Raw genomic sequence first — 11,116 nt, forward strand, 5'->3', positions numbered from 1 at the left:
TGACTCTGTTAAAGACTGTTCCCATCACCAGAGCAGTGAAAAGTAAAGGTGACAGCTGTTCCTGCTCTGCCGGGGGCTGATTAGTTACAACTAAAGCAGGAAAGTGGAGCACATGATGGGACTCTTTTGGTTGTCTTTAGTTTAAACTATCAGTGTAGGCTACAACCCCTCACATACACTTAGTTACAATAAAGAAAAACCACCATCACCACACACGTCGTCAACACAGATGTTTATTGTTTTTCCTGAACAAGCCTCTTAGCTAATTCTGCTGCATCCTGTGTTTCAGCTACGGTGGAACATCAACTACAAAACTGGAATCAACATCACAGCAAACTGGCATTGAGACAATACTCAGTGACACACACACACACTGATCAACATCAAACACAATCTCTCTCCTCACACATCACACAGCAAGTGCTCAAAGACGACTACAGACACACATCCGAGCTGTCGGAGTGAAGACTGGACGAAAAGCACATTCACAGCAAACACAGGCCTTCACTGAAACAACATGCAGGTAGCTACTAGCACATGAGAGATGGATCTAAGTCTACGTTGTGGTCTTACTGTAAGATGCGTTAAAGCTTTCATACTATCCTTAAACTAAATGATCCTGCCATAAAACACTGTACTGACAAATGTAATAACTCAGACTTGTTAATGGAAACGTTTCAGAAAGCTGCAAGTGCTCAGATTGCAGGACGGCCTACCTAGGAAAATCATGTCATCCCTGCAGTTTAAGTTTAAGAAGTGCACTCGTTCCCAATTTAAATCGGCTTTGTGCGTTTTCAACAGTAGTAGAAAGTCCTTCTGTGCAAGAAGTTGATTGATCGAGGCCTTTAATGATTAGATTGGGTTCAGTGAACTCAGTAACAAATCTGAAAGTACTGGCTGGGCGACTTGATGGGGCTCTTGTAGTTGGATGTGTCTTGTGCTGTGTTCTGGCTGGTGGTGGTTTTCTGCAGGTTTAAGGTGAAGGTCTGGGGTTTTCTCCTGGCCTCTGGTTTGCCGCCCGCCTTGGCCTGGGGGTTGCTGGGCGCGGCGGCGAGCCTGCTGTCGGCAGGTACCTCGGATGCCGACGCGGCGGTCTCAGAAGACCCAGTCTTTCTTGTGTGGGGGCTCAGATAGATCTGCATAGTCACTAAGTGAAGTGGTGAAATGAGGTGAGGGGGGTGAGACGGAGAGGCGGAGGTCGGAGGACAAGAGAGCGTGGACATTTGGAGTGAAAAAAAAAGACAGAGGTGCAGAGGGAGGAGGGGAGGCACACAAGTCATGGTGAGATGTGGAAAAAATGGCGGAAGAACATAAAAGAGCAACTCAAAATCAAAGCTTTTCACTCCACATGATGTTATAGATGTGCAGAACTACTGACTTAAAGCACGTCCTGTGTTGTCAGGGGCGAAGCCTACCTTTGCAGTGGGTCACACGTCGTGTCCCTGCACCAAACACAAACACAAGGAGGTGACATTATTTGATATGTAGCAAACAAAACCACATATCTAGTCTTCTGCATCTCTCTACTTCCTTTATTAAGTTCTTTCACATTCTCATGAAAAAAAAAAACCACGACTGCAGGAAATCAAAGAAAGTGCTCTCTTACCTACACTCACCGCAGCCTCCTTTGACTTGCTTCTGTTACAGAGACAGACACAGACACAGAGATACAATAACACAAAAAGAGTCAGTGCATCTGATCAGGATACTGAACCAGGGCTCTACAATCACACGTCAGTTTCAGGTCAACTGAACAGAGAAAGTTTCTACGTCCCGGCCTCGGAAACGTCATGTTCCTCTGTGGTTTGAGGTGTTTTCACATACAGCAGGATGTCGGGTTTGGAAAAAGAACAATCTTGATTTGATTTGGGAGATTTGATTGCAGTTTGATCGGCCAGGAATAACTGAGTCGGCCCAAAATCAGTGGAAAATCTACATAGAGCAGAGGTATACATGGGAGAAACACACACACAGCAACAGGAAGGAAGGATTTGAAGGCACGTGTGGGGAGACTGGGCCTTTAAAGAGCAGTTTTAGAAATGTCAGAGTCAAGTCTGGTGTTTGTGTAGAAATGCAAGAACAGCTTCTCACCCTTCCTGAGGTTTTTTACATGTGGAGGCTGTAGAGGTGGGTCGGGGTTTGGCAGTCTTACATGGACTGTCCTTCACACTCCCCAGCGGACTCTTAACACTGCTGGAAGGAAAAGAACAAATACAGAACTGAATAAATACTTGGCTCTTTGGTTTTTACAGCTCTGTCTTTTTTAGTTTTTACTTAATAAAAATGCTCCACGAGCAGTCAGAACTAGTGTGACAGAAATGTTCCCACAGGAAATTACATGTGTCCAAACCTTCAGTCACTGAGAAAAAGAAATTCAGATTTGCATTTATACATCCTAATGATATGATACAATAGGATTTGCATGTGTTGTCCTTTGTACTGACACAAAGTGTAATAGAAGACATGGATGTTTTTAGGGATCTTTTACAAATTAGTAGTCACGGCCGATAATATTTCTAAGACAGAAAACATGTGGGGCTCTTTGAAAGTCAGTAGACAATCATGAAAACAGCACATCATCCATCATGGAGGCTCTGAGATACAGTTGTTGATCACACATAATGAGTGGAACATGACTGTAAAATCTGAGACGCCGTTGTAATTTTACAGCTGCCGCGTTTCAAACGGGAAAAAAATCTGAACGTCTCATGCATCAATTTAAAAACACATTTTCCTGGAACCCAGCCTGAGTTGTTTCTGTAAACCTCTGATTAGTATTTAATATAAAGAGCATATGTAATGATGGAGCCACCGAAGCGGTTAGTGGGGATGTTACATGTTTCTATGAGACAAATATAAACAAGACAATGATGGAAAACAGATAGAGAGACAGAGAAGGAGAGAGAGAGAGAGGAGGTAAGAGGAGATTTATTCTTAAGGGTGAAATAAGAGTGGAAGGAAATGAACCCACACAGCTAATGATGATGATGATGATAAGGCTTCTTACTTCATCCTAATAGTGAACGGACATCCTTAAGTGAATAGAGATTTACCTCTCTCCGTGCAATTATATCAGCATAGCCCAGATATAGCAGCAGCACATTAAGGTAGCACAGTGAGAACCTATCAGAGCCTCGGACTAATGCTGTATAACGGCAGTGTCATTTCAAAGGTAATTGAGAGGAAGAGATGTGTGGAAAATGGTTTGCTGCTTTATTGCTTTGAGATAAAGCGATGGAATAATTGTTGAGCATCCATGTGCAGAGCATCTTGGGTAATGGAGGGAGTGTGCTGACTGGAATTTGTAAATACAATGAAGTAGCTAACTGAGATGTGAGGCTGAGGGTTCACTACAGTAAAGCCAACGGTCTAACTGTCCTGTTCATTCAAACATTTTTGCTCGTCAGGACAAATACACACCAATCGCTTCCTCAATAAGATCAATGACAAAAAAAAAATCTCTAAAAAAAAGAAAGATGATGATCTATTTAAAAAAAGAAAGAAAGTAAATATGATGTAATGTTTTGTCTGTGGAGCTGAGACTGTCTTACCTGCGGGATGATGATGTGGGGCTGTAGTTCCTGGCAGTGGAGCTGGAGGGCAGCGTGGAGCTCTTCTTCAGGGAGGCAGAGCTCACCATGGGTGATCGAGAGGGCAGAGCCAGAGACACTGGCCTGGCTGTGGCAACACACACACACACACACACACACACACACACACACACAGCAGGGTGAATATGATCCTATAGTATGTGTTAGTGTATGGTGTGTAGATGGAATTATACACTCCCATATTTAGAAAAAAAAAGTCAAATCTAATTCAATTGTATTCACACACATCAGGATTTGACTTTTTTCTCTCTGGTATTTCCATAAACCACACCGGAGGCAAATTCAAAGCTGATAAGAACCTCATTCTCCAGATAAGAATAAATTACAACAAGATTTATGATAAACAATGTCACAATGTCCCTTTCATCATAAATCATCGCCTGGTTCTGTATTTATTTACAGTTAATGCACCGGGCCTGATGTGTTGTTCTCCATCAGCCTCTATGCACTCAGAGAACAGTAAACAACACTGACTTACTGTAACTAATGCATTATGAAGCTCAAAGAAATCAATGTCTTCTCCAATATACAGTACAGGTCTAGGAGATAAAAGCTGCTGCACACATCCATGCACTTTACATCTGACGACAGTCCACACACACATCTGTGTTCACCTTTAGCGCCCGGCGCTCTCCTGCCAGCTGCAGCAGCAGCAGCCTGGTGCTCCTCAGAGATGTTGAGCCTCTTTAGGACGTCGGCCAGAGCCATCTTCAACAGCTGGATTTCATCTTCCTGCATCTGCATCCTCTGCTCCAGGTAGGTCAGCCGGTCAGCCACATCCAGGCCACTGGCAGCTGAACTGCGGTCATCTGCAGGAATAATACAAAATATGTTGATACTGATAGACAGACTGACAGATAGCGTGATGGCGGGGATTATGTGGCGTGTGGAAGCGACAGACAGTGACATTACATAACTGAACCCAACCTCTTAAGCATGTCTAAATGTTTATAAAGCAAAACAAAAATCACAGAGCAACTGTCTGAAAATCTTTTTTTAACCAGCAGATGCCTCAGAGTTTGATACATAACCACACCACATACATAGGGAGGGAGAGATGCCAACTCAGTCAGACTGAAAAACACAGGAGTTTGGTAAGAGACAGTCATGAGTATAAAAGAAAACAATTGTTCAATTTTAGCTGTTTTAGCTGTACAAACTGCTGATTAAATAACACAACAACAGACTAAACACAGGCATGACACTGCAAAACCTCAAAATCCTTCCAAGAATATTTGTATTATATCTTTCTAGTCAAAACTAAACTCTTTCCACTTAAAATAAGATTCATCATCTAAAAATGAACATGTTTTTAGATAATGTTTCACTTGAAATAAGTAGAAAAATCTGCCAGTGAAAGCAAGTTTTTTGTGCTTGTAATAAGAAATAAAAATGTTCTCCACTATCCGATTTTTCTACTTATTTCAAGCGAAAATAAGCTTGAAATAAGTAAAAAGCGTCTAAAAACAAGCTACTTTTTAATATGATGAGTCTTATTTTAAGTATAATGAGATTGTTTTGACTAGAAATAAGACAAACTTTCTTGGTTAGATTTTGAGTTTTTGCAGTGTGAGGTATCATCTACCAGGTGAAATTCCACCACAGAAGTTCTCGAGAGGCTCATCTTTCTTGGCAGCAGTATGTAAACATAATCAGAGAAAGATATAAGCTCTATAGCGTCCTCTGTCCGTGCCCGTTCAGCATCAATCAGGCTAATGAGGTCAGAGCACAGCTGGACGCAGCAGATCAAGCAACACTGTCATCACACAGCAGCATGTAAACAAAGGTATCTGCATGCAAAACACCCCCAGACATCCCAGTTCACTTTTAAAACCCTCGGTCATCAGCAGTAACAGTATAAGAGCAGTTGAGAGGCAGGGTATACCGTGGGACACACTGGACGATGCTGAGCGGTCGCGGTGTCTCTGCTGGCCGGCCGGGCCTTCCCCAGACGTCTTCCTCCTCTTCCTCTCCTCTCGTGAGCACACCCTCTCTCCCCTCTTTCCTCCTCTAAGATAGGCTGGCTCTCCCTCCATCTGAGTTTGATCCACTGGCTGTTGTCCACTAAGATGTCATCACTGTTGCTCCGCTTATGTCAAACACACACTAACAGATCAGCCTCTCTGGTGTTTTTTATCTCTTTGTCCACAGCGTCCCGTCATCTGCAGCAAGTGATGAGATGTCTGATGTTTTGATCCCCTCACATTTCCCTGGTGGTCGTCCGATCCACTCTGGGACACGGTGATGTGTGTGACAGAGCTTAAAGCTTCTTTTGCGTGGGGTGTGTGCATGTGTAAAGGTGGGGGGTGGGGCTGATCATGCTTAAAAACTCAGCAGTCGTCCAATTCAGCCTAAATTGTCTGTGCACGTGTGTGTGCGTGTTCTTCCATGTGTATTTGTATGTGTATGTGTGTGTGTGGGTGTGCAGACTGCAATGATAATCCCTCAGACTGAGCCTCTTTGACCCCGCCCCCACACATAAGTCCTCTGTCACTATGAGAGATGAGACACAGAGAGGAAACAGCAGGAGTGAACCTGAGATGTGGCCTGGTCCTGTGATGTGCTGCTGTAAACATCTTCATCTCACACACACACACACACGGGTCCATCTCAGTAACCAGCAGAATGAGAGGCTAAATAAAAACCAGAGCATGAGGGAGGGGGGGGGGGATATGCAGCTTTAAAAAACAGACTGAGAGAGAGGAATCAGATATACAAGTATGACGATGTGATTTATGTGCAGTTAAAGGTAAAACACGAGACACATACTGTATTTTACATGAAGAAAAATTGGTATTCCTAACCAGGAGTTATTTGTAGGTTCAGGTTTGCAGGTCATGTCTGTAGCCGAGGGCAATGTGGAAACACTGTGGAGTAGTTCCACTAATTAGATTAAAATCATATTTTCATTTGCTTATGAACATCTCCTCGGGCGCTCGGTGGTCGAGTGGTTAGAGAGCACGTCCCATTTAGGCATTATGCCTGAAGCGCTGATCAGCGGTTTGACTCCCGACAGAGATGATCCTTAGCACATCATCACACCCCCAGTCTCTCTACACTGTCCTATCAATTAAAGGCTGAATATATATATTGATATATCCTCATAACACCTGAATGTGACATCAGGTGCATAACTACTGCCCATGTGGTTGAAGGTCCATGACTAGGGTTAGGGTTAAATAAATGAGTACTGGATAAACAAGGAAATAGGTCAAGTAAATGGATAAATGGTTACAGTAAACAGGTTAAATGTAGGGTGCAGTACAGCTATAGCAATATATCAACAGTCTAATACTTTAATTTAAATGATTAAAATATCTGAACAGCTGGCTTTAGGTTAGGTAAATGTCTGAAATAGGTCGCTAAACAATGATACAGACTGACGGCTGTAATCAGCCACAGTCTGTTGGCTATAAGTAGAAATCAGCTAAAATCTCAGCTGGAAAGAAACAGGAAAAACTGTCTTTTCTATCTATCTGTCTTATCTGTAAGGTAATGCAGTTAACTAAAGCAAAGGTTGACACCATTATCTTTAAATAAGTAATGGATAAACTACTGAAATACTCAGATAAATGTAAATGATTGAAATATGATCAATAGAGATGAACAAATGGTTAAAATAGCTACAAGAAATAAACAATATTAGTTTAAGTATATAAAAGTTGACATTATCTTAAAATACTGAATAAATGGTTAAAAGATGTGGGTAAATGGTAGAAATTAAAAATCGTGGCAGCATGGAAGTTAATCTAACCACACTACAGTTATTGTGACATCCCTTGTTATATCCATTATTAATAATTAAATTTGACTGAGTTAAGTGTCTATACTAAAATACGCTGCTGTAAAATGCACATACATCAAAGTTGAAATACATTTTGCCCCTCCCTGCTTGTTGGGACTCCCCTGACATACGGGCCCTTCCTCCTGACAGCGGTGATCTGCTGTGGGCTAAGACTTTCAGCGTAATCATTCAAGCATGCAGCCTCTGTAATCTGTCTCTCATGGAGAGTTGTGACAGTGAAGGCCTGTGATTTTCTGTGTCTCCTCTTGTCCTGGCCGTGACATCACCCTCGTGCCTCCTCCATACACCCCATATGGGACTGGGATTAGAATAGCACATAATCCCAATGCTGTAAAAGGGAATTAGCAGCCCAAAGCTCAATCTCTGCACTACCACAGCTATACAAAGCAAAGGCAGGCTCCCTGGACGCCTGTCATACAAATGTATACAAACCCATGCATTAAAGCCCGTGACTCACACATGCATTCACACACACATATGCACAGAGCCATGACAGTGTCAAAATTCATAATGCCTATCATACATCTTCGCAGAATGAAAATACATTTCAGGCGTAACTGCACCACAGAGCAGCAGTGGAGTGTTTTAATCTCTGCTCACAGATGGTGTTTCTTGAATGAAGACACAGCATCTGTCTGCTCATATCAGCACCCTGAACGCTGACACACACAGGCCATGTGTGCACAAACCAATCCCTCACTTATTAGTCCACTGATACTAATATGCCAGAGAGGGCACGGTGCTTCCCTAAATCAGCAGAGGCACATTCCTCAACACCTCAGCAGTCTGCCTGAGCAGCATGTGACACATCGGCTGGGTTTGTAGGACCAGTGATACATTCAGCTCCCTTTGTTCACAATCATTTATACAGGTTTTAAGGTGGCATTTTCATCTACAATTCAGCAATGAAGACAAAAGACTTTCACTCACTGTATTTGTGAGGTTATAACAGGTTTTTAGAGGCTTTGGTGAGCATACTTAAAACTGCATTTTCACCCATTATTTGCCTCTCTGAAGGTTATTCTTTGGTGTGAGTCAGATTTTCTGTGTTAACCCTTACAAGGGAGAAAAATGTGACTATAAAATTGACACTACAGTGGCAAGAAAAAGTTTAGGCACAACTGGACACAATTTCTGTTAATGTGAACAGTTAAGAGAGAAAGATGAAATGATCTCTAAAAGGCATAAAGTTAAACATGAAACACTCCTTTGCAATATTTTAAGCAATATCAATCTATTATTATTATTATTTTTTATTATTATTATTATTATTTTTTTTACAATTTTAGAGTGAACAAATGAAAAGAATGGTAAACCCAGGAGACTTGAGCTCTCAGATAACTTTGAGGTATCAGACAAGATATTTATGATTTACACACTGTGATATTTTCCAAAGGGGGGGTTATTAGGTACTGGGTGGCCAAACCTTTGCTGTAGGCCCTTTTCCTTTTCTGTCATTTTGAAAATGTAAAAGATGAAAATAAAAAGAAATTATATTGTTTAAAATGTAAAGGGAATGTGTCGTCTAACCCTAACTCTCTACTACCTAACCCTTTTGGAGATCGTTTCATCTTCCACTTGTTTAACTGTTCACATTAACTGAAATTTTGACCAGGGTGTGCAAACTTTTGCATGCCACTGTATAAAGGCTCTGTGCTTATTGAGTCTCAGAGTCTCAGGTGTCATTCATTTTCATTTCAATTTACATGAAAATCATTTAATTTTAGCCTATTTCAGCCAGTGTGTGATGCATTTTTCTACTTCCCTTTCTTTTTCTTCTGGTATAAAAGCAGAAGTAACAAAAACAAGCCAACCAAACTATTTATGTATGTGCACCCAGTGTGTAATAAGACAAGCAGTGTGTACAGTACATCTCTTTTTGTTTGTTACAAAAAGCACAGATGCACTTTGAAGGGTCACTTTAGCTCTGTCGCTTATCCCAGTAATATCTAGCTACTCTCTCTAGTTTAGGTTTTAGTTGCACAGTGCAAACATCTCTGGGAATGAAACATAATTTGATATTTTTCCCATGCTTTGAGCACCACGCACTAGATCAAACAAAACTCTGTTCACCTCCACTGTTTTGTGAGTCAGGCAGAAATTGCAGAGAGCCAGTAAAAACCACTCTGAATAGGCTTCACACCACCAGAGGTAAGTGAGATTAAAGCTTTTCAGAATTTGGGTGAACTGTCTCTTAAACATCTCAGCTCTCTACCTGTCATGAAGTCAGTGTCTGGAGCCAGCAGTGAGTCGCTGTGGTAGCTCTCCTTCAGCGACGGCCTCCTCAGCAGGTCGTGGGCTGTCTCCTCCATGCCCAGGCCCTGGTCCACCAGCTCCTCCATGTGTGTGTCCCCCTGCGCTGTCCCCGCTGCCATGGCCCTGACGGAGTGTGTCCGAGTGATCCCCTGTGTGTGTTTCTGCTAAGTCTCGTACGCTTTACTGCTGAGCTAATTCACCTTCCCGAAAGTCCTTTTCCCTCCCTCCCTCTCGCCCTCGCTGTCCTGCGAGGAGTGTGTTTAGGGTGATGTCACTCAGAGGACAGATTAAGGACCTGGTAAGCCATCTGAAGCTCAAGGGAGGACAGGACTATAGTAGGAGTCTGCGGTGTCGGTGTGTGTGTGTTTGTGTCTTGCACACACGAATGAGGAAAAAGGCCCCTGGGTGCAGACAGGTCAAAGGCCCCCAGGCAGGGGCGTTTCTAGACACTCTGGAGGCCCCGGGCAAGAGGTAACTTGGCCGGGACCACAAACATTAACTGTTAATGAATCCAAACCATTGATGATTCAATTCTGCATACTATGCCAACCCAGTCTCATATAAAACGTACCTTGGCTACGTTGGTCCAAAGTGCAAAAACATAGAGGGTTTACAATAACGGCTTTTAAATCGTATGTAATATTTTTTCTGACTATTTTATTCCTATTGTTTTGCGTCCATGTCACATGACTTTAGAGTTTCCGGCCGTGAGAACAACCTTTTGATTACATTTCTAGCAAGAAATATACATTTTATTTTCATAATATTTGCTCAGTGAATGTACATCACTCGCTTGAGATTTGTTGTTGCTATGTCGCTAGGCTGGTTATGATACAGGGTTGACTAGGCACAACATTCGAGGTTGTCACCGATATGGACCAATGTCAGCCGTCCCTGGGGGCCCCCTTCCAGCTTAGGGCCCAAGGCTGCCTGCCCTGTTGCAACGCTTCTGCCCCCACGTCCCCACCAGCCTGAAAGACACATAACACAACTGCAAACAATGCAACATTTTTGTTTTAGTCATGTGTGTTTTTTGTGTCTCTTTGTGATCATTTTCATCTCTGTGGTGGTTTGTATTTCTGTCATGTCTCTTGTGTGCTTGTGTTGCGTCTCTAAACTGAGTTCTTTGAGATTCAAACATGATATATCAACAGCCGTGCAGAGACTGTAGCCCTTGGGGTCACAGAGGCCTCAGACACAGGGAAAACACTTTTACATTAAAGGCCTCAAAATAACTTCCTGAAAGATAAGTTGCATAACTCCTGTCTGCAAAACGCTACCGCTGCTGCTGCTTCAAGGAGGAAAGCGATGAGTAACAATTACTGACCTGTGCGCGGAGAAAACACATGCTCGCGCACAGCAGGGTGGGACCACGCAATTTGCTGTTGCGCACAAAGTTGCAGACAAGCACACAATTACATTCCCCAAAAGAGCTTACATCAGG

General features: G+C 42.6%; 1 protein-coding gene across 4 annotated transcripts; it reads right to left on the reverse strand.

The window, feature by feature from the left end:
- Nucleotides 1-220: 220 nt before the first annotated feature.
- LOC146962077 (uncharacterized) lies at nucleotides 221-9,891 on the reverse strand. 4 transcript variants are annotated; one of them, XM_085771082.1, is made up of 7 exons: nucleotides 9,632-9,891; nucleotides 4,226-4,420; nucleotides 3,552-3,678; nucleotides 2,092-2,190; nucleotides 1,607-1,635; nucleotides 1,416-1,442; nucleotides 221-1,147 (listed from the first exon to the last, which is right to left on the reverse strand). In XM_085771082.1, exons 1-7 carry the CDS (start codon nucleotides 9,789-9,791, stop codon nucleotides 873-875), a joined length of 912 nt encoding a protein of 303 aa, XP_085627208.1. In that variant the 5' UTR covers nucleotides 9,792-9,891; the 3' UTR covers nucleotides 221-872. The 4 variants fall into 4 exon arrangements, with proteins under 4 accessions (XP_085627208.1, XP_085627207.1, XP_085627211.1 ...); XM_085771081.1 differs by having other exon boundaries at nucleotides 1,607-1,638; XM_085771085.1 differs by lacking the exon at nucleotides 9,632-9,891 and adding an exon at nucleotides 5,497-6,016.
- Between the last annotated feature and the right edge of the window lie 1,225 nt (nucleotides 9,892-11,116).

Source organism: Trachurus japonicus, chromosome 24, assembly GCF_045865225.1.
Source record: "Trachurus japonicus isolate A0001 chromosome 24, Traja_1.0".
In the NCBI taxonomy this organism is placed as follows: domain Eukaryota; kingdom Metazoa; phylum Chordata; class Actinopteri; order Carangiformes; family Carangidae; genus Trachurus; species Trachurus japonicus.

Excerpts from the sequence above, each read along its gene's own strand:
- LOC146962077 (XM_085771081.1), bottom strand. The coding sequence starts at position 9,791 with ATGGCAGCGGGGACAGCGCAGGGGGACACACACATGGAGGAGCTGGTG. Across the intron at positions 2,191-3,551 it reads CCCACATCATCATCCCGCAG|TGTTAAGAGTCCGCTGGGGA; the intron begins GTAAGACAGTCT and ends TCCTTCCAGCAG. Across the intron at positions 1,443-1,606 it reads GGAGGCTGCGGTGAGTGTAG|GGACACGACGTGTGACCCAC; the intron begins GTAAGAGAGCAC and ends TGTTTGGTGCAG.